Consider the following 23,967-nt stretch of genomic DNA (forward strand, 5'->3'; position numbering starts at 1 on the left):
CCACATTAGTTAATGTTTGGAGAATTGGTAATTTATTTAAGATAAAGTTGAATTGTTTATTTATATAATGATATAACTAATTGGTTTCAAGTTTGTAGTTTTTTGTTTTTCCTTTTTGTTGTTTACTTATTCTTTCTTTCGCTTTAAATTAATTAATTACATTTAAAATCACAGCAGTCTTTCATTAAAAAATAGATGTATCAATGTAGTGTTTAATTCGTAGAATATAACTCTAACCATAGATCGTGTGTGTATAATAACTGAACAAACTCTCACTACATTCATAAAAAAATGTTTAATATTTAACGGAATCAAGAGCTTACCACTAATCGGAGCTACGAATTGCCACTGCAAACTAACTACATATTTAGTAATCACCTATATATTAACATTTAGGTTATCTATATCTCATGCAAATATAGATGTACGTATAGTCATTGAACTGAGTTGACAAAATAAACACATATATCTCGTTTACGAATTGCACAAAAGTCGAAAGTAACATTAGTCGATATATATATATATATATATATATATATATATATAGTATAGTTCTAAATATTAATAAACTTTACGGCTAGAACGAACGTTGGTTTCCTTTGTATGAAATTTCTGCTACTGGAATGTATTTTACTTGCTCCTGTTGCTGAAAAACATTTCGCCACCCAATTTGTATTACAAATTCTCTAAACTATGTTGGCATGTGCGTAAATCGTTAATATATATAATATTTTTGCGAATATTTGAATTATCTCTACACGTATATACACGTTCCGTTTTGAATTTAACTAGCTAAGAATCGGTGTGGTCGACGAACAATTTAAAAAAGTGTTTATAATTGATATTTAAAATTTTGATTACGCTACTGAACTCGAAAATCGGGAAAGGGATAAACTTGCTTAGGAAATTGAAAGCTAACTCCTGTCCAATTGCTACTTTTTAGGATGGCTATATCGTACATATCGGCTTTGATCACAGCTACGCAGAGTTTAGGCAAGGCGAGTAGTCATTTTAGGTAGGTAGCAGGGCGGGATTCCTCAATTTAGCCTGCCACCTGCTGCATGGTGATGGTGCTGATCAACTGCTGGCAGATCTTTCCGTACTCGAACTGGTCCCCGGAAATACGGCGCAACTTGATGCCCTTGCCGGCTCCATGGTGATCCCGGCTGCGTCCCTCGCACACCTGCAGTTCGATCTGCAGTCCGCCCGAGTACTCCAAACTAAGATTGGTGGTCGGCTCTCCATAGCCAGAGTGTGAGGCCAGGAGCGAGGCCGCCTCGCATGCCAAGGGATTCGAGCTGGATGCATTGGAGGCACTACTATGACGCGATTCTGCCCCACTATCCTCCGAACTAATGCTTCCCTTGTGCAGCACAAAGCCCTTGGGTGGCATTGTAGAGTCTATGGTCTGCTTCACCATCTCCAGAATGCGGGTGGAGTCCAGATTCGAGCACTCATGTGGCAGCGGCACCTCGTAGCACATCTCATCCGACATGCGCCGCGAGTCGCACATGGAATCGGGTGTTAGATGACCGCATTCCGTATGATCGCCCATCTCCGAGTGAGAATCCGACTTAAAGCCGGAGCTGGCGGATGGCTCCTGGCAGGGCGAGAGGTTATTCGAGTCGTTGCTAAGCGAATCGTCCGAGAAGCCCAGCGATTTGTCGCTGCCCCTTCGGCACTGGGCTTCGGTTTGAGCCTGGGCTTGTGATTGGCCGGGGTGGGAGGAGCTACTTCCTACTGGACAATGACTTCCTCCGCTCGATTCGCAGTCCAGGCTGGTCTTACGTCCAATCCCCCTGGTAATTGAAGGCATATCGCTGCTGGGTTCCGTAATGATCAGGCCCTAGAAGGAGATTTAATTATAATTAATTTTGCAATAAAATTACGATTCTCTTAAAAACTTTTAGGCAATTAAAATTGATCTTACCTGCAGTGACATAACAGGTGTGTGCTGTTCCAGGGAATCCTCGCTATCGCGACTATTGTCCGAGGATAAAGCCACCAACGTAATCTCGCTGCCCTGGACATCGGTGAGGCATATCTGCGGCGTAATTCCTCCGGTACAGCCGGCATATGGCGTGCCCGTGCTGATAGTGTGACACATCTGCCCGTTCCCATTCTCCTCCTGGATGATGCATAAGTTGGGTGACGCTGGGGGCGTTGGCACTACTCTTACAGGTTGTGCAGGCGATAGATTCAGCGGTTTCAAATCGTAATACGAAGCTGTGGGCATGAACCAATTGGTTGCTGCATAGTCCGTGGGCTGCTGATCCATCATCCCGCCGCAAACATCCATGGAGAGGTCCAGTGGTTGATTGGCAGCGGCGGCTGCAGCTGCTCCTTCGCTCGCGGCCGAGGTGCCCCTCGTGATGGAGCCACCAGCACATCCAGTGCTCAATCCAGAGATTCCCTTGGTGATCTGGTGTAGCGGAGAGGAGCCACCGCCAGGGCAGGGCAGGTAAGGATTGGGAGAGCAACTGCCACTGAAGCTGCTACTGTAAACCGGCGACTGGCAGCCGCTGCTCGAATTTGAGTTGCTGGCTCCCAGATTGATGCTGCTGAACTGGCCCACCAGCTGCTGTTGATGCTGTGGCTGCAGGGCCAGGGTCATGGGCTGATATGGCGGGTAGCCACAGATTGGTTGACCAAACATCTGCTTGGCGGAGGTCAGCGAGGCATTCACCGCACCACCCTGCGGCAGGCTCAGTGGGGAAACACTGAAGCTAAGCAGGTGCTGCTGTTGCTGCTGCTGGTGGTGCAACAAGTGACTCTGGTCCAGGTGTCCTCCACTAACCGTCGCCGCACTCGAAGCATGGGCTGCCAGTCCCAGCAGAGGAGCTAAATCCATCGGCACCACATGCGTTGAGATTATCTTGTTGGCTATTTCGAAGCTAACGCGCTGCTCCTTGACCAAGCGATCCAGGGCTGGCATCAGGGTCTTGATGGCCTCCGGAGGAACTTCTATGTCATGGCCACGCCGCAGGGCCAGCTGCAAGCCCATGCCAGGTTTGCCATGTATGGGCGAACCTATTAAAAACAGAATTTTAAAATTATTCATATTCGTTTTGAGGATAAGCTTGTGTCGAAGCTTGTGGCGTTAATTTTGGTCTTCGTCTCTTACCTGGCAAACTGATCGAATTTTCTAAAAGCGGCGGACTGGGTGCAACCAAAAAGTTTCTCTGTGCAATACCTTTCTGCAGGGATTGGCATTCCTGCAGCGGTCCTTGGAACTGGCTCTTAGATCCTTCCGAGGCACGACGCACTGGACTGTAACGTCCTATTGTCGCTAAATTGCAAGCAGCGGGGGTAAAAAGTACAGAAGAGGAAATGGAGGGAAAATGTCAACCAATTGTAAATGCATTTTAGTTTATATAGTATTTCAAACCGGAATTTGCATATATATGATAAGCTATAGTTAAGTTTTTAAGCAGAGAAAGTATTTACGTAAGTGTTTTATATTCATTTCTAAACATCAGACGTAATTAAGTTTAGGGTAGTGAAAATAAAGTTACCATTTTAAACTATACGTTTAATTAATTACAAGCTCATTATTATAATTTTCTTTTTTTTAATAAAACAATTATTTCAATTAAAAACAAAATAAATAAATTTCAAGTATTAAAGGAATCAAAATAATGAATTTAAGTTATTATGAGTTTTATGGTCACCCTGATCATAACCTATCTTCAGGAGAACGCGAGAATATCTCAAGACTTACCACCCTCCTGAACGGTGGGCAACTTCGGGTGGCCCATGCGTGGATGGATGCGCCGGTTATTGGCCGCCACCAGGGGCACGGACCCACCGGCGGATGCCACCAAAGGCAGCGAGTGGGGTGGCGACACACCCTTCGACATGCCCAAGGGCAGGGCCACGCCCACCGGGTATGTGCCATTGGGAGGCGATTGGCTAAGAGATTTCAGGGTGGGTGGCAGATAGTCGCGGTTCATGCGAGACTCAACCTCGCGAATTAGCTCAGGGGGAATCACTATCGTTTATGCGGATTAGGTAGAGGGGATTTCAAGCAGCGAGATCAGGAGCGGTAGCGGTTGTAGTTGTTGTTGTTGTGCAGTAGCGGGCGATGCAAAATTATCAATTGCAATAAACCAAAAATGTTTACATAAAAAGAAAGTATAAAAAGCAAACCATAAAATTAATACAGTAATAAAATTATAAATAAATGTTTGACACAAAATTAACAACTGGTCAATTTACAAATAAAATACTTAATTATACAATTTAAGACGGAATTAAAGCTATTAATAGAGCCATGCAGCAAAGTCGACCGTTTAAGCGCTTTAAATACTTTCAGTCAGTTTTAATTATTATTGCTTAATTTTGATTTCCTTATTTTTGTTTGTTTTAAACATTAACGTTAAATAAGTTAGCCAAAATGACATTTTATGGCAGCTTCAAATTACTGATATACTTTAGGAATGATTCAACTAAATGAAGACATTTATAAGCTGTTTAAAATTTGTTTCATTCACAGGATTTTTGTAAAATCAATCCCCAAACTCTTTTCTTAGCTAGCCACTTAAACGCACCTGGCGGCCTTTCGGTGACCGTGAGCAGACCCGTTCGCCGCTGCCGCATGTTGGAGGAGGTAGTTGGCGCCTGGGATTGTGATCCGGGTCCCGGGCCATGTGTCACGGAGAGATCCTCCGTACATCCCACCGTATGTCGCTGGGTTCCTCCGCGCTTCTGCATATAACTACAAAGAAGAACATTGTTATCATGGCCTCATAAAGGAAGTAAGTCCCAATTCAACCTTTGCAGCTCCTCGTTGCATTCGCCGGTGGCATTCTCCTGGCAGCACTGCATCTGGGATCCTGCCTGTTCGTTAAGCGGAGACAACTCCTGCACGGCCAAAGGATCTGTGCCACAATTGGGATTGATATAGTACCCGGCTGTCTCCATTTGCTGACCCTGAGCTGGACCCACAACGGTGCCCGTCGCGGGATAGTAGATGTGAAGATTCGCTCCGCCATCCGAGGCACGACGTCCAAATGAGCCTGACAAGATAAAAGAAACGTAAGTATATTCGTAAATGGTTTTTTTTAGACCAATGGTCAATACTTACTGGCACCCATTACTACAGGCGGCTTGAGTAGATGCTGATCCTTGATGGTGAGATTTTGCAGGGGCTGATTCTGCAACATGGGCAGATTAACCGGATAGTAGGGAACCAGCTGTGTGGGATCACTGCATTGCGGTGGACACTTAAAGTCGATGGGCGGTACATGGGGATTGGCCAGCGCCTGCTCGTGAGCCACATCTCCGGGTCCCACTGTGTGCCGTCGCGTATTCGCCCCGTTGACGCCTCCGCCAGCCTGGGCGCTCAAGTGCTGCTGATTAATCGGAGGCTAGAAGAAAAGGAGGTCAATTAATAAAAAATCTTTCAAAATTACATGTATGGTGACATATGAGTCATTAAAACATTTGTGGGTTCTTCATTTGAAGCCTCTTTCCTACCTCATTGGATCGCGCCAGGCATTCGAGCTCAAAGTCACCAAACTTCTCCAAATCCACGGCGACATCGGACCAGCCAAAGCCCAAAGCCGAGCTGGAGGCATTGGCATTGCTCAGCGGACTGAGCCGGTCCAGAGATTCCTGCTTTACGGGCTCCGAGCGATCCACCACGCCCGTCGTGATGCTCGTCTTGCGGGATCGGGAGTAGGCCAGGCTGGCGTGGTGCTGCAGTCTTTGGTTTTCGCGCCGTCTTTGCTGCAGCTTGTCCTGCAGCAGGTTGTAAATGGCGTAGATGTTGTCGAATCTTTGCTCGTGCACCGACTGAGCGATCATGTCGGCGGTCAGTCCGGGCAGTTGGAGCATGTGCGTCATCACCACCGAGTCCAGCTGAGGCGGTGAGTCCGCCACACTGCCCAGCGAGGATGTGGATGCCGATTTGGACACCGTCCCCGATCCGGATGCAAAGGATAGGGAATCGAAGCGCTCCTCTTCTTGCATCTCCGACTGCCACTCACTGAGCCAGCGGTGCTTGATGATCTGTTTGATGGTGTATCGCCGGTCAGGCTCCACCACCAACATGTTGCGGATTAGCTGCTCGCATTCTGAAAGATGCAAATTTTTAATTAGTCTACTATTTCTACTATGGATAATGGATAAACAAGCTATTGCAAGGTTTTTTTCAGATGTCAATGCTGCAATACGTCATTCCATAAATCGTTACATTTCCTTTATTGTATGCTCACCTTGCGACATAAAGAAGGGAATGCGGAATTTGCCCAACACTACGCGACTTTTCAGCTCCAAGATGGTCTTGCCATCGAAGGGTAACGCTCCGCAGACCAAGGCGTACAGCACAACGCCCAAACTCCAGATATCCGACTTGGGTCCGTCATACTCCAGTCCCTGGAATACTTCTGGAGCAGCATAGGGTGGGGATCCGCACCAGGTCCTTAGAGTGGCGCCTTCTTCGTAGTGATTACTAAAGCCAAAGTCTGCCAGCTGCAAGAAATATGAAAACGTTTAAGAGCAAATTCTAAAATTAAATTTAGCTAAGTTACTTCTTATATAATTCTAACAATTACAAATATTTTAATGATATATATTTGAAGTATTATTTTTTCAACGTTAGAATCTTTTCTCGTCAGTAAACTTATATATGTAATTTAAGTTTTCTTTGATAAACTTCATTGGGAAGACAAATTATTTATGAATTCACAATCTACTACAAAATATAAATAAAATAAAATCCTTTTGTATCCTATTAATAATTATATGCTTATATTTTTTAAAGTTTAATCGGATATGTCTTATTTCAGCCACATCACTAATTTATGTGATGATGACCCCCACTCACCTTTATGTTCATGTCCTTGTCGAGCAGGACATTCTCGGCCTTGAGATCGCGGTGCACCACCCCCCGCAAGTGGCAGTAGTGGACAGCCGATACGAGTTGGGTGAAGACGCGTGCGGCCTCCGGCTCCTTCATCCTTCCATTGGCCACCAGGTGGTCGAAGATCTCACCGTTTGGCGCATATTCAGTCACCAGGTAGATCATCGACTGCGATTCCATCACCTCGTACAAGCGGGTGATGTGCGGATGCCGCAGGGATTTCAGTATGGAGATCTCGCGGAACGTCTTGCTCAGGTACTCCTCGTTCAGACATGTCTTGTCTATTATCTTGATGGCAACCTGCAAAAGATTTCGAGAGCAAATAGGGAAACACATTTAGTCGAGAAACCAAAAAAATGTCATTCTCTGCTTAATTGTTTGTCGTTTCTCTGGTTTGTTTGGCCGCAGGTGAACGAACGAACATTGGCAGTGGAGCGAGAAAAAGGGAAAAATGAGATTTTAAAATGCGGGAGAAAAAAAAAGAGAGCCCCGAAATTTAAACTGCGTGGGCCGGCCAAAAAAACGTGTCTCGCTTGGCTAACAAAACAGTGGCACAAAAGCAAGAATTTGACTTTTTGAAAAATTGACTTTTATTGTTATGAACTGCATTACTGCATACATTTAGATAGACAGTAACATTACCTACTCTATTCAAAAATATTCACATGTTTATTTATTTATTTAAATTCAGTATTAAATAATAATAAAAGACTTATTTGCTTTACTCGATTTTCTAAAATCAATTACATAAATTTAAAGCACTTATCACAAATTAAGTCATTTAGTATATTTCATATTTAACACTGCAAATACATAAGCAAAAAAGAAATGTACAGAAAATTAATTGGCTTGCTGACATTGGTAAGTATTGATCCGTGAAAATTACGCAAGTTGATACAAAATTAATTCGCTTGCCTATTAGAAATGCGAATGGCAGATTTAATATTCTAAAACCAATTTGTAATAAAGAGCTACTTCCTTTATAATTCTTTTTGTAGTCTAATAGGTTTAATTAAGTGAAAATGCTTTCTCCACATCCACTTAAATTTAAAAGTATATTAACTAAATTTTCTAATATTTAATTTAAAGACTGTTTTTCACCCAGTTCCTCTGCAGCAATACATTGAAAAAAATAGTTAAATTCTAATTTAACTTATTGTCTTTATGTTTAATTTAATAATTAGAATTATAGCATAAGCAAAATGATTTAATAGACAATTGGTTCCCAGGCATAAATCATAGATATTGATATTTATTTATAACTAAAATAAAGGAAATATGTTTATTTTAAAAACATTATTCTGATATTTATGTATTTAAATGATACCATTACCAAATTTAGTACTCAATGCTATGATAATATAAGACACTGTATTCGTTGCTGTTGCCAGGGCCTAAGCCTCTAGGTGGGTGGATTGGTGGCGCATAGTCTGCAGCAGCAACACCAACAGCAGCAACACCGACAGCAGCAACACCAACAGCAGCAACACACGATGACAGCGCCATACATGGTGCGCGTGTTCGGATCTCGGGATCACTACGGATATGTGAATATGCGATGCTGAGAGATGGCGGTTTCGGGGCGGAAGGGGAGCCAACCGGCGGGTGAGAGGGGGGCGGGGGCGGTGGCGGTCAAGGGAGACAAGACAAAAACATTCTTTGCTCACGACTTTCGTTCGCCGCCGACGACGTTGCCGCCGCTGACTGTTTATTTGCTTTTGTGTATTCGCAAAACATTTAAAAAATTTAACACAATGTTAAATAATTAACAACACAAGTAAGCCTACACTCACTCACTCGCCCCGTCTCTTTTCATTGAGCACTTGCTCTCTCGCTCGACGACACTGAGCAAAAGCATCATCATCGCCACCGGTTTCTTTAAACATTTTTCTTATTGTTTGCTCAACGTTTAAACCAATTCGTTCTGTTTCCTGAGTAATTAAGGGTTTTTTTTTGTTATATATAAATATAAATTTCCTTTTAAATCAATGGACACAAGTCCTGTCATTTTCAATCAAACGACTTGCAATAAAAAAATTAAATCACACTCTATATAAATGCCACTGTGAGAGACTTTGAACTTGAGGCAAGTGTGCAATGTAAACTATTTGTTTATAGTAAAGACAAAAATGTGTTCTCAGCAGTGCAATGCGGCGTATGCGTAATGTCTACTGAGCGAAAGAGATAGTGAACGGGTAGCGAGATGAGTTTGACACTTTTACATAATTGCATGAAACAAAAGCTGATTCTGCACTGATATTACGCCCTAGAAATCGCCAATGCCACGTGAGCAGTGTGAACTTCAGCTAACAACGGAATAAGGGGGAATCAGAAGGAGGGGGAACAGAAATGCCATTGCCACGTGCCATTTGACCTTTCCTTTTGGTCGCCGGCGAATGCGATGAACCTCAAGCCCTGCTCGCAAATGAGACATTTCAAAATAATCGCTACCAGAAATAACAACAACTATAACAGGCATTGCAAAAAATACCAGTGTCGCCTCCTTTTAGGAATCCTTCAGCCGAAGGCAAAAAAAAATCGTATCAAAAGGTCCTATTGATTTAAAAGGCAAACTCAAGGCAAGGTCTAAAATGTTGTTGATTACGAGTGTCGGTCATTAAATAAGAGCCCTGAAACAATGTCAAGAATTTCAGAAATATTTGCCTGCAAATCGTAATTCATACCAATCTTAATGCATTCAGGTGCAAAACCTATTATTTCTATTATACTTTATTGGATTTAGTAATCCAAATTAATAACAAGTATTTTAACAGACTTTGGGGTTTTTGCGCTTGTCCGTTAATTGTGACAGTTTAATAATTATTATTTGTTTTTGGTTACATTTGATTATACTTTTGTTATAGTAAATAAAGTATGCTTACAAATATTTTTTGACTCAAATTAAATATAATTTCAATAAAATAAAGAAAAATATTTTCAATATAAGCTCGCAACTTTGCGGCTAATTGGTACTTATTCTTATCTTTAAATTGTAATTAACAAGTATTTCTGCAAATAGCAATATGTTCTATTGATCTAGTCTTTAAAGCTACATGCTACCTTTCCATAAAAGTTTATTCTCGCGCTCCAATTTCTCATACTCCTCCTTCAACTCCTCGAGTTCTTTAGAGTTCTGGGCAGATAAACGATAGAGTTGGGTATTCACGCCAATGATTTTTTCTCTTAGAGCATTTACTGTGTACTGACTGAGACGTTCTGGCCGGAAGACGTCCTCTTTTATGGTGGCCACAAAATGCCACATGTCCTGAAGTTCTCCACGCTTGGCAGTGCGATATTGCAGTAACTTCTCATTTATTTCCAGTTTCTCCCGCTCGATTTCGTTGATCAGGCTAATTAATTCTGCAGTGGAGGAACTGTTCAGTCGCGGATTTCGGCTTGTTTCTGGGTTTTCCGAAGCAGTTCTTTCACCCTCTGACTTTTGATCAGTATCCATTGTATCCTCATCGTCATGGAGTATAAAATTATTGGGGTTTAGCTTGACCTGATGGCATTCAAGATATTTTTGCTGGGCCTTCAGGCGAGTTAATTCACACAGTATGGCGGTAGGTGTTGGCTTTGGAGTCCTGGTTTTGGTTTGAATCTTAACTTGAGTCCGCTTACGAATGGGTTTCTCCGGTGCCTGGGCTTTTGGAGCCGGTGGCTTTTGTTCATCGACTTTTGGATTTTCCATGGGGCTTCTGTAACATGTGATCGTTGCACAACGTCCAACGAACGAGTCCTTGCAACTTTTGCAGTGTTCGTGTTGTTGTTATTTACACGGGGTAATCAAACGTGTTGCCAGCACACCCACCCACCTCCTCTTTCCGCGTGTTTAATCGATATGCGACCTCCTTCGCTTTCACCTTTCCCACCCCCTTTTCGTGGCTGCTGCACCACCTATTCTTCTTCTCCTTTGTCTGGGGTCAGTAAACTTTATTTGGCTTGCCTGGATTTTAAAAATTTCCAACCGGTGGCGGCAACTTTCAGTGGAAATGGAAAATCGATTACTACAATTACAGTTTCCATGTCATGGCCTACTTAATTGCCAATGGAAATGGGGCAAACTGGTTGGGGGATAAGACTGCTTTCGCAGTTAACTAATTTCTAATCAGTACCCGTGGTAGACAGGGAAAATCCACCCAACAACCTCAAGTGTCGATCAGAAGTTTGGCGCGCTAATAAAGTTTCAATGAAAACCGCAAATATGGTTAAGGAAATACAGTGGTACTTCTTTAATTGCAACGTATACTTAACAATTGAAGCTTACAATTTTTGTAAACATCTTAGAATTTATTGTTTTTGATATTTAAGAAACATAAAGAAACATTTTTTAATATTTTTATACATATGTAGTTTTAAGAGATTTATAATTTTGGAAAATATTATATTCCAGGCATACAAATATAAACATGGCCATTTCGGTTTTAGATAAAAATTGTATTAATCGTTATGGCAATTTTGAAGTTATAAAAATTTTAAATTATGAAGAAATGAAAATTGTGGCGTTCCACATTGTATAATATTATTGAAATTTAAGTTAAGTTAGTTCAAATTACAAAAGTTCATGGTATGGAAGCAAGACTGTTTATGCGGAGGAAACACTTGAGAATATGTTGATTTATTATTTGTTTTGCTATCGCCTGCAAAGTCAAATCAAAAGCAAAACAATCGAAAGAGCCCTGTGAATGGGAGGAGTGAAGCATGCAGGGAGCATTAACTTGGCGCGTGCTGTTCGACGTCCGTCTCCCTCCCTCCAACAGCGACCCACCCCACCCACTCTGCTGTGGGTGTGGGCGTGCAAAAGAGAGGGCCAACGCACGTGACTGATTTGCGAATTTACTTTTCTTGCGGACGGTGACAAAAAGTCGCCGAGGAAGAATCAGCAGAAGAAACAACACCACTTGATAACATTTTCGGTTATCATTGGTATGCCGACAATGTATGGGTTCTATTGCTGCTGCAGAAAGAGAAAGAAAACCAACATACTTTTATTACTATCGCAGCCAGGCAAATAAGAACGGGAAATAGTAAGGAAAATAAAAACGACGACCTTTAGATTTAGTGCGCATGATTTTTTGGTGTTTTGTAAACACACACGAAAATTATAAAAACCGCAGACAACAAAAAGCGAGCAGCAAAAAGCCGCGAAATTGTTAATGAAAAGGTAAATAAAAATTGTTAAACGATTTCATACACTGTCCTGCCTCCACCCGTTGTATTCGGTCTGACGCGTGTTGGGTGTTCAAACATGTTTTCGGTCTGCTGGCCAAAAGGCAACGCTCAGACGGCAGCTTAAATATTTGCCCATAGCGAAAGATCAATCAACAAATGTGAACAAGACGGGCAGAGAATAGGGCTGCACGGAGAAAAATATAGTGTTAAAATTACTAGACTTTACTTTGGCACCTCGTTATAATTCGGTGAAATGTTCACTGCGAGCCACACAAAAGAAAATGAGGATAGATAAAAAAACAATATTTTTATTAACATTTTTAGTAGTATCACAAAAACCACTTGCGTTTAAGATCACTTAAAATTAATGTCTTAAAGTATGGTAAGATTATTTTTGGTATTACATACATATATTTCACACCTTTATATTTTATTTCACAATAAAGATCATACCCACATTTAAACATTTATATTGTAACTGAATTAGAGATATCTTAAATTTATATCAATTTAATGTGCATTTAAAAATGACTTATAATAGGAAAAAATTTAAAAGGTATTTAGGATTGATCTACAAAATATTATACAACTCTAATTACTACTTTTTAATTTATAATTTTTAGATTCTAACCATTTTTATAAACTTAAATTGTCATTTATTTTTTTATGTGGCAAATGCGAGAGACATAAAGTGGCTACGCTGCATGGCTAGTGCTTAATTGCATCAATTGGAGCATTAAAACAGTTGCCAAGGCAACTGCGAAAAATTCAATTAAAATAAAACTTGCCAATTGAGTGCAAACACATTCCCCACAAAAAAAGTAAGCTAAAAGTAACACGTGAAAGTGATCAAGAGAGCGTAGAACATCAAACAAAGAAAGCAAACAATTAATATTATTTATTATTTTATATTTATATTAATAAAAGCAAATTTTGTCTGGATGAGGTGTTTAAATGGTTGGTTTTCAAGCCTCAGTTTATAGATTTTTACTGGAGAAATCACTTAATCTAGTTTATGGTGCGGGTTTATGATACTTTGTTATACTTCAATATCGCCTTTTTCTTATCGATTGTTCTGCGATTCCTAGGTTTAAACAAATAATCATTATTTAAGTTATTTACCTTAGCGCGTTTCTGTTTGCTATGTACCCTGTTTATGTGCACAAATGAACTTTTGCCACTTTCCATTGATAATAGTGAATTTTTGGCAAATGCGCTTAAGAGAGATAAGCCACCGGCTCTAAGACTACATACAAATAAAATCCGAAACATACTCATGTTTAACTTTCAAATGTACATATTCTATATGGAGTGAGTTCAATGTACATGCTCATTGGATGGGCAATGCACAAATAAGATAAGTAAGCACCGTTGGACCTTCAAATTTTCGAACAGCTGTGTTCTTATCGAGGGAAACTAAATTTTGTTACAGTCAACAAACAATTCACCTAAACGAAAGAAGCTGATCTGCCTATCTGTCATGAAGCTTGTTAAATAATACAGGTTTGCTATTGTATTAATTTTAAAGCAGCTGTTTAGGGCACTTGCCTATTCAAAATATTTGGGACTTTTGTAAAAGTACGGCACAAAAATTGTTTTGATAAAAAATTAAAGAAAGTTAATAAGGTTTTTTAAATAATAAAACAAATTATTAGCATCCCCATTTTTATTTCACAAGCTGATTTCGATATTATTGTCACAGTTGTAGATTAAAAGAAAAGGAATAAAACAAAACCGATTTTTTTAAATTATATACAATATACATACGTTTGGTTTTTTTGAATTAGTGGTATGAACCTTTTCAATCATGTCATATCCGGCGATAATTATTAAAATCGATTTCGACAGAGTCACGTGCTCTTCACAGATTCCTCAACGTTGTCAATTATGCAAAAATTCATTTCGATTGTTTGCTCTAACAATTTGCATTCTTCTCAGCTCTCTTTTCCCCGTTTCAATCTTTCCTTATTTTTTCCTCCCTCACTTTGATGATTAAAGTTCTTTTTTTATTGCTGTTTTTGTAGCTGCCATGAGTGAGTATTTCTCTTGACAATCCCAATTATCAAGTGTCACAGCTGTTGCTGTTGTGTTAGCACTTCATCCGACGTTCCCACACACAGAAACTGATAAAAAAAAGCCATAAGGATGCAGGTGAGTCAATCTGTTACACGCTCTAAGTAACGTCTATAGTATATTAGCCAGGAAAAATAAAGGCGCTTTATTGTGATTTACCCAGCTCATCAACTTGATTTGACTTTATAGCAGGAAACTCTTAAAGGGAAAAAAACGTAACAAAAACTGATTCGTAAATGCAAATGTCATCAAAAACAAAAAGCAAAATTAAATTACTTCCTCAAAAGGTTCACACACACACACATGCACACGGGTGTAATGTAATCAATGAGAGAGATGGCAAAAACTCACACTTTTAAAGCGTTTTACAAATGCGATTCAATTAGCATCTGTCGATTGCTACCTCCTGATCCCACTCCCCCCTTCCCCGGACATTGTCAATCGAAAGCAAATAAAAAACCAAGCAACCGAAGCCGAAACAGAAAGACCGAGATGCCGAAATCGAAACGAATCTTCTGATTGTCAATAACTTGTGTAAATAATTATTGTACACATATTTACGCGGCAATAAACAAAATCATCAACGAACAACAACTAAAATCAATTTGATCAACTCATTTGCGCAAAAATCAACAAGAAACATGAACTGGTTGGTTGAAAAACATTCAATTTACATTATGGCGCGCACTTCTTTAAAAATCTATAATTTTAAGAGTTTAGTTCGGTCCCTGGCACATTTCTTCTTCGAAAGGAAGAATGGAGCACTCGAATATATGAAAGCGAACCTACATAATTAATTCGCACCTTTTAAAAAACGCTGTATTTTTATTGCGAACTGGCTCAATAATACCGCATTAACTGTCTATTAGGTTATTTGTTAATTTTTAGTGTACTATATCATTGGAACAGTTTAAAAACATGTCCTTTTAAAGTTATTAAGAGTTAATATTTAATTAAATAATGCTTGGAGAAGACAAAACTCTAAAACAATGTTAGTTTCATCCATCTTTTTTATACCCTTGCAGAGGGTATTATAATTTTGGTCAAAAGTGTGCAACGCAGTGATGGAGACATCTCCGACCATATAAAGTATATATATTCTTGTCTGTCTGTTTCTACGCAAACTAGTCTCTCAGTTTTAAAGCTATCGAATTGAAACTTTGCACACACCCTTCTTTCCTTTGCACGCAGTATATAAGTCGGAACGGCCGGGATCGGCCGACTATATCCTATAGCTGCCATATAACTGAACGATCGGAAATGCCATAACTTAGGTGTTTTTAAAGTTAGGAAGTTGGGATTTTCTATGGGTTTTACATTTGGCCAATCAATTTGACGTACCAAATTTTATAAGGATCGGCCGACTATATAGTATAGCTGCCATATAACTGAACGATCGGAAATGCCACAACTTTGGTGTTTGTAAAGTTAGGAAGTTGGGATTTTCTATGTGTTTTGTATTTGGCCAATCAATTTGACGTACCAAATTTTATAAGGATCGGCCGACTATATCCCATAGCTGCCATATAACTGATTGATCGGAAATGCCATAACTTTGGTGTTTGTAAAGTTAGGAAGTTGGAATTTTCGATGGGTTTTATTTTTGGCCAATCAATCTGACCTACCAAACTTCATAAGGATCGACCGACTATATCCTATAGCTGCCATATAACTGATTGATCGGAAATGCCATAACTTTGGTGTTTTTAAAGTTACGAAGTTGGGATTTTTATGAGTATTAAGAATGCATCATATGAATAATTTTGGAAAATATAATTTACAGAGTATTCTGCAAGGGTATATCAACTTCGGCTCCGCCCCAAGTTAGCTTTCCTTTCTTGTTTTAGTCTTTTATTTGAATTTCTGTTGTACCTTTGTTTGTACATATTTGATGTATAGCATGTATAATCAATCTTTTAACCGCCTGCGTTCAATTTTCAAGACAAACACTCGATTAGTCATTATAATGACTAACTAGATATCGACTCGTTAATTGGGGGGATGGGGACCTGTTGAAGGGATTCGCTATTGAACTCACCTTTGTCTTGGTCACAATGTTCGTGGCCAGCTTAACCACGGCAAAGTTACCCTTGCCAATGGTCTTCTCCAGCTCATAGTAGCCGACCCGCAGGAGCTTGTCCACGGATATCTTGCTGGTCGATGGCACCTTGTAGTTCTGTGGCGTTGAGGTCTGAGCTGCTGAGCCAGCCGTTGGTGTGGTGGCCATCGCAGATGCGTTATTCTTGCCGGAGGGGATGGGGCTGGCACGGGGTTTTTGGAGTGGATATCAGCTGCGTAATTGCCTTCTGCGCACAGGAAATTCACTTAAAATGCATTTTCTTTTGTCGCGGAGTTCGAACGCAAGTTCATTTGCTGGCGGCGAGACTAACAAACCGGAGAACGGAGAACCGGAGAATTGGTGGCGGGATGCGGGAGATTGGAGAACGGAGAGCCGCCGCCAGCAACAGTGAGATGCGTAGCTTGTGGTTTCTAATATATTCACTTAATTCGATTAAGAGGTCAATGGCAGCTTCTCGTTTGGTTGTTCCAGCGGATTCTCGGCGGGCAGTGGGCCATGCCCACCTGGCAACTCCAATTCTCACTTTATTTACTTTTTATTTATTTAAACAGCAAGCACTTCCTCGAACTTTTTATTTCTTTTCGATTTTTTTTTTACGACGCCTTCAAGTTTCAATTTTATGGTTCTTTGTTCGAACGCAAATTACTTTTCACATTTCGATTTTTCACTTTTGTCACCGCCTTGAGGAAAAAGAAAATTATTAAATAAGTACTTAACTTTGACTAGTTTTTGACCTTGGTTTTTCTTTTCATTTCTTTTTTTTTCTTTATCGCAGGTGGGCGTGGCGCGTGTGTGCGTGTGGGCTAATGAGCAAAACAAACACCAAAGATAGCAAAAAAAAATAATAAAAACACAAGCCAGTGTTATCTATTCGGGCAGAAATCTCAAAGAAAACAAAAGGCACATGAAATATTTTTCCAGCCATAACCACGGTCGCTACGTTTTGCACTTTGAATTGCCAGCTTGGAATTAATGTATTATTTTAGCTGTTTATTATAAGATACAGATGACATTTTCTGATCATTGGGTCAATGATTGTTAATTAAAAACAGGAACCTCTATATATCAATTGAATTTTTAGTTTTCCAAACATGTACTAATCGATTTTTAATAATTATCTGAAAGACAATTTGCCTAGAAAAAAGTACATACATAAAAAATATTTCACGTATCATTGGAAAGTATAGTTAAGATACTTGACTATTCAATTTAACTTTATTTTTAAAGTATCCGATTAATATTTACTCTATCTAAAAAGTAAGTTGACTCATAATTTAGTACATTAGTATATTATTTGCATATGTATATAAATATTTTATATGTTCAAGGTTCACATGATAACAAATTTTTTCGGAAGAATTTTTTAGTACTGGAAATTTTTTCTAATTGTTTGTATAACAAAAATAACCGATTTATTATCCTTTGAAATTTCATTGACTTCTGTGGAATTGTGCTAGCTATTTTTGAAATGAGCAATTATGGCGCTTAGTTTTGGCGCCCAGTGTAAACTAAAGTAAACTTAAAGAAACGAAGAGAGGTAAGACCACGAATGAGAAGAAGAAAACAGGGCCCATGTCTGGTTTTTTTGTAAGCCGATCGCCCAGCGAAGAGGGCGAGAGAGAGGGGCTCTCAATGGGTTAATGTACAGCATCAAGGTCGTATGAAAACCGGGCACTTGCACAGCCACATTCGCACATAATCGCCAAGCGAAAAAGAGGGGTTATCCGGGGGAGAAAGAACAGGGGAGCACGCGGGCCAGAGAATCGTCAAAAAAGCTCATTGAAATCAATTTAAAGCAGAGTGTGTGCGAAGAAGAGGAAGCAGGCGGCGACGACGATGATCAAACATTAACCCAACACTCGCGTTCACATAATCTAAACAAATTGTTTTCCCCCAACTTTCTCGTGATATTTCGCGGGTGTGAAAAGAGCAGCGGCAGCTGGACATCCACTTCTCTTTCCCTCACATTTTCTCACATTTCTGAAAGGTTTTCGATACGATTTTCTTTGTTTATTTGCATTAATCATGGGAAGATACAAAACAGTTGTAGTATTTGGGGAATGGGAAGTTAGCAAGTGGGTGGCAAACTACCGGAGACCGAAAAACCGGAGAACGAAGCGCACGGAGTCAAAAGTCAAAGCTGAATGAACTTCCAACTTGGAAGTTCTCGGCAAACTGAAGCCGGAGAGGCTGCGGCCTCGCTTCCAGCCAACAGCACAGTTCCAGCGCAGAGAGAGAGCAAGCGACACGGAGTGAGCGAGAAAGATGGTGAGGTGGGGATGCAAAAGACGTCACCGGGTCAAAGGTGCCGCTTCCGCTGAAAATCACCATGCACTCAAAAAGGAGTGTCCTCTTACACTCTTAATTCACATTTAATATAACTCAACTCGATTGGTTTACTTGTAGTTTATGTTCAAGAATTTTTTTGATCTGCACATAAGTACAATTCTCGTTAAATCTTTTTGTATATTTAAGAATATTTTAATATTTTGGATTACAATATTTGTATCTTTATATTTTGTGACTATTAACATGACGTCAAAAAAGTTATCTTTTTCAACCACATACAAAATAAACCTTTTTGGAAAAACCTACATAAATAAATTATAAATAATAAATTATTAATTGTGGTTTTCCCAAGGAAATTATTATTACTCAAAACAATAAATTCTGAATCACTAGCAATACACTCAGAAAAAAAAAATTTATCGATTTCATTATTTTTGATCTCAAAAATTATAGGACTCGAACTTGGGAATCTCTCGCTTGATTTTCACACAAAATGAGAGCAATTTCTTTTTAAGGTTTAATTTTCTAAGTGGACCGTTTTGGTGTGGTCAATACAATACGAATTAAAACAGAATCATAAGGCGATAATTTTGTAATATCTGTTGTAAAATGAATTTTTTCTTTGTCATCCAAACAATTTAAAATATATGTCTGAAGCATCTTGGCAAATAAACTAACTAATCAAAATTTTATTCCTCTTAATAGTCCGACTCGAGAAATAATACTTGAATTTTGAGATAAGCAATAAAATTGTACGAATTTGTTGAAATTAACTTGGTGCCTTTGCCGTATAATCTCATTACAGCAAGTTTCACTTAGAACGGGAATACTTTGGGACTGCTTTTGCAGCAAAACTATGTACTATGTACGTATCTGGCCAATTTTGCTGATAACTAGCAGTAGCGATCCCAGTTGTTTGGCTCTTTTTTTTTACCAAATCAGAGAGGCAAAAATGATTAAAAAACAAAAAAACAACGGCAAGCGAAAGGCCGAAAAGAGCGACAAGTAAAATAAATGAGGCAACAAGCCGAAAGCGAAATAGGGAAGGCGAAAACCGAAAGCAGAAACAACAACGGGGGCTAGAGAACTTGGACTTACACAGCAGCCAAAGCCAGACAGAAAAGCAGACGGAAAGAGAGGGGGCGAGTGGGAGTGGAAGGTGGGTGGCGGGGCAGAGGGAGATAGAGCAAGGCAAACATGCGAGAGACCGTCGCCAGTTCCCCAACGATTGGCGAAGGGTAGAGGGAGAAGGGACTATCAGCAGGGCCCGCATTAGCATGTGTGTGAGCGGGGGCGCAGCAACAGTTTATGTAGTTGTGTCGGTGTTTGTGGTCCCAAGGAGTCAAGGAATTTCACAGGAAAACTACAGAAAAACTTACACATAAACCAAAAATGTTAAAGATTTTAAACTTATCGAACAAGGAATACAAACACCTAACCTTAAATAATAAACTTTTAGAAAAACCGAATATGTAAATGTGTATATATTTTATTCGGAAGGACACCTAATGTTATCATAATCACAGAAACAATTTGGAAATTCTTAAGATCTATGTACAAATACACAGATAAGAAACAGCCCTATGTACCCCAGATAAGTGAAGGTAAATTATTATACCCTTGCAGAGGGTATTATAATTTTGGTCAAAAGTGTGCAACGCAGTGAAGGAGACATCTCCGACCCTATAAAGTATATATATTCTTGATCAGGATCACCTCCTGAGTTGATATAGCCATGTCCGTCTGTCCGTCTGTCCGTCTGTCCGTCTGTCCGTCTGTCCGTCTGTCCGTCTGTCCGTCTGTCCGTCTGTCCGTCTGTCTGTTTCTACGCAAACTAGTCTCTCAGTTTTAAAGCTATCGAGTTGAAACTTTGCACACACCCTTCTTTCCTTTGCACGCAGTATATAAGTCGGAACAGCCGGGATCGGCCGACTATATCCTATAGCTGCCATATAACTGATTGATCGGAAATGCCATAACTCTGCTGTTTGTTAAGTTAGGAAGTTGGGACTTTCTGTGGGTTCTATATTTGGCCAATCAATCCGACGTACCAAATTTCATAAGGATCGGCCGACTATATCTTATAGCTGCCATATAACTGATTGATCGGAAATGCCATAACTTTGGTGTTTGTAAAGTTAGAAAGTTGGAATTTTCTATGGGTTTTATATTTGGCCAATCAATCCGACCTACCAAATTTCATAAGGATCGGCCGACTATATCTTATAGCTGCCATATAACTGATTGATCGGAAATGCCATAACTTTGGTGTTTGTAAAGTTAGAAAGTTGGAATTTTCTATGGGTTTTATATTTGGCCAATCAATCCGACCTACCAAATTTCATAAGGATCGGCCGACTATATCTTATAGCTGCCATATAACTGATTGATCGGAAATGCCATAACTTTGGTATTTGTAAAGTTAGGAAGTTGGGATTTTCTATGGGTTTTATTTTTGCCCAATCAATTCGACATATTAAATTTCATAAGGATCGGCCGACTATATCCTATAGCTGCCATATAACTGATTGATCGGAAATGAAATAACTTTGGTGTTTTTAAAGTTAGGAAGGTGGGATTTTTTATGAGTATTAAAAATGCATCATATGAATAATTTTGGAGAATATAATTTGCAGAATATTCTGCAAGGGTTTTTCAACTTCGGCTCCGCCCGAAGTTAGCTTTCCTTTCTTGTTTTTTTTCTGTGTTATTTAAAAAGACAAAATAGATCTCCAAAGAAGTTGAATTATTAGTCTATAATTATAATTGTGAAGAAAGATTTAATCCACAATTATCATTGTAAAGAAACTTCCAAAACAAATTGTTTTAGATTTGAAATTTAAATTTTAACTATGGTGTTCAAGGCATAATGCTGTCATTTATGGAGGAACTTTCTAAATAAATTTTACTCTTTTAAAGATACCAATCAAAACGTATGCAGCTTATTTACTAAAGAACTGTCGGTTTTCAACTTCTGTAAAGTGAGTCCTTTTAAAAACATAAACCTTATCAAGACACATTTTGTTCCGTGTAATTGCATATGTGTGGGGACAGAATAAAAATTAGTCGAGGTCGCACGCACACACTCACACTCTCGCACTTGCGTTTACAGGAGAAAGCACCTGCAATTGATAACGGGTCGCCAAATGGTAAATAGTATAAACAAGTAATGCGCAAGGTGTCCAATTAGACCACTCAACGGCAATTGGCTTTTCGCTGCCCCTTATTTGCGTTTTACCGGAGTTGCCATGACGTACGCACGAACACACACATGTAAGCAAGCGAGCGAGCGAAAAGAGAGCCCCCACACATACACCGTTATGCATGGGAAAACGTCACGACTTCCAAAGTGGAAAATCGTACGCGCAGTTTTGTTTTTTTTCCACAGATCGAATCGAAGGTAAATCTTGCCGCAGCGCACGGTACATAATTGCCATTCATGAATGTTTTTTAGCTTCCGCATCTCAGGGGCCGTTAGATGTGGCTGCGTGAGTCACGAGCGCATTTATTACACTCCATATTGTAAAATCATGGAACTACGGAGTGTGTCACGCGCTCATCACTGGAAATAGTTGCTCACACACACTCACACACATACAGTCGCATGTAAAAACGCTTTTGTTGTTATTCCGCTTTTCTTTCAGCCTCCGCAACAACAACAACAATCACAAAAGCTGGTCAAATACAAAACACACTTGTAAATTTATTTAATCTTGGCTCCGACGTTTTTTCTTTGTTTTTTTTTTCATACGCTCTGGTCCCGCTTACACATTACGATTTCTATCTCTCCTCTCTCCTTAATTTTACTTTATTTCCATTTGTCGCCGAGTTGCTGCCTCTGCTTTTTGCTTTTCTTTGGCTGGCGAGATTTCTTTTCACGTTGAATTTATACTATATTATATTTATATTATTGCGCTTATCACTGGCGCTTTGTTGCTGGCTTCGTGCCTCTGCCTTACATATTATATTCACTTGGGTGTTTGCACTGAACAATCGGATTCGCGTGGGCGAAGCGAGCGACGCGTAATTTTGCATTTAACATTTAACATTAACACACATAAATAATCGCCCTCGGCTATTCTATTGGAATTTTTTTTCGTGCCGTCGACGGCGATTCTGATTGGACAACACCACCTGCTCGCGAAGCAAAAACTCGGCACCGACTCGGTGTGACCGCGCGTCGCCGGAGCAAAGATGCCGAAATCGATAACTGTTGCGTGGCAACTCTGTGGGCGAAATTGGAAGTTATTCAACACTGATTTCAGATTTGAATTTCTGGAATACATACCTACACTCTGAATCTGCATCGGGGGAAAAACACTTAAATCTGTAAATATAAAATAATAAAATATTAATAATAGTTCAGTTCTAATGGACGTACACCGCATTAACACACATTGCATCAAATATATAATTAAAACATATATAGTTCGCATAAACTGTAAAAAAATTAAATTTAACTTTACACTTAATAAAATAATTTATTTCCGCTGCAGGATCTGGTGTAGAAACATGATTTTAAATATATAAATTTGATTCAATTACGTTCAATCAAATTCATAAGCGGCAAAAGTTCAATATGTGTTTCTACATTAGAATGTGGGCACAAGAATATGCCATAAAAATAATTAGTGGAAATCAGAATCAATTTCTTGGCATACTTTTAGACGCCAAATAAATTGTTTTGTGTATTTAAGAAAAAACACTTACCAATTAGAACATATTAGTTATAAATACATATCTCTTTTTGAAACTAGAGATAAGGCTGGCGCCTTGGATTGGTGCTTTTTTTTGGCGCCTCAGCGGTTTGGGGTCGCTGGCGAATCGCCCTGGTCGTCTGGGCCACCTGTCGCACTTTCTCGATCAGCATGGTCTTTGGAATCGCGCGCGCCTCGTACCACCCGGGATTTACTGCCTTGACCCAAGTATTGGCGCTGCACTCGAAGCCGCGTAAAAGTTTTGCCACACAGCCAAAGGACACCATTGTTTGCTCGTATAAAATTGGTAAATTCAATAAAAATTAAAAAGCAAAAAAACAATTCGGAAATGTTATTCTGTTCAATAGAAACTGTAAAATTCGATTATGTGGTTTTTGTTAGTCATTTTTTGAAGTCATTTTCGGCGGCTGCTGTTGTAACGGCTTTTCTCCTTCCTGCGCAGCTTGGAATACGCACCAAACTAATTGGCATCCTGGAATGCGCTCCGCTCCATGAATGAAAGCCTTCCAGCTGGCCATTGATTCAACTCTCCGCCAGCAGCCAACTGAATGAAAATGGAGCCGGGAATTCCACTACATCACTAAAACGGTAAATGCGTGGGTTGAGAGAGAGACGTGGAGAGAGGGACAGGGAGAGATGGCTAAGAGAGAGTGGGAGTTACTGACATTGGAGTCGCGTGACGTCAGCTAAAAGTTGTTCATTCACTTGGAAAAAATTTCTAAAGCTGCAAAACAAAAATGTTGGTTAACAATTTATTGTTAGATCTAAAA

The 23,967-nt window shown here is 39.7% G+C and overlaps 3 protein-coding genes across 8 annotated transcripts; all 3 read right to left on the reverse strand.

The window, feature by feature from the left end:
* Nucleotides 1–9: 9 nt before the first annotated feature.
* LOC108053371 lies at nt 10–22,549 on the reverse strand. Of its 6 annotated transcripts, none has more exons than XM_017135992.1 (12): nt 22,439–22,549; nt 16,149–16,870; nt 6,830–7,165; nt 6,219–6,474; nt 5,479–6,077; nt 5,087–5,369; nt 4,775–5,018; nt 4,551–4,717; nt 3,722–3,991; nt 3,125–3,289; nt 1,931–3,030; nt 10–1,846 (listed from the first exon to the last, which is right to left on the reverse strand). In XM_017135992.1, the coding sequence occupies exons 2-12, from the start codon at nt 16,335–16,337 to the stop codon at nt 1,043–1,045; spliced, it is 4,413 nt and encodes a 1,470-aa protein (XP_016991481.1). In that variant the 5' UTR covers nt 16,338–16,870; nt 22,439–22,549; the 3' UTR covers nt 10–1,042. The 6 variants fall into 6 exon arrangements, with proteins under 6 accessions (XP_016991481.1, XP_016991480.1, XP_016991479.1 ...); XM_017135991.1 differs by lacking the exon at nt 22,439–22,549 and adding an exon at nt 22,287–22,389; XM_017135990.1 differs by lacking the exon at nt 22,439–22,549 and adding an exon at nt 22,248–22,354.
* Nucleotides 9,798–10,807, reverse strand: LOC108053372. The gene has a single exon (XM_017135996.2). The coding sequence runs from the start codon at nt 10,554–10,556 to the stop codon at nt 9,915–9,917; it is 642 nt and encodes a 213-aa protein (XP_016991485.1). The 5' UTR covers nt 10,557–10,807; the 3' UTR covers nt 9,798–9,914.
* On the reverse strand, nt 22,163–23,550 carry LOC108053373. Its single transcript, XM_017135997.2, has 3 exons — nt 23,190–23,550; nt 22,768–22,806; nt 22,163–22,705 (listed from the first exon to the last, which is right to left on the reverse strand). Exon 1 carries the CDS (start codon nt 23,461–23,463, stop codon nt 23,233–23,235), a length of 231 nt encoding a protein of 76 aa, XP_016991486.1. The 5' UTR covers nt 23,464–23,550; the 3' UTR covers nt 22,163–22,705; nt 22,768–22,806; nt 23,190–23,232.
* Nucleotides 23,551–23,967: the final 417 nt, after the last annotated feature.

Source organism: Drosophila rhopaloa, unplaced genomic scaffold (genome assembly GCF_018152115.1).
Source record: "Drosophila rhopaloa isolate 14029-0021.01 unplaced genomic scaffold, ASM1815211v1 contig_115, whole genome shotgun sequence".
Taxonomy (NCBI): Eukaryota; Metazoa; Arthropoda; class Insecta; order Diptera; family Drosophilidae; genus Drosophila; species Drosophila rhopaloa.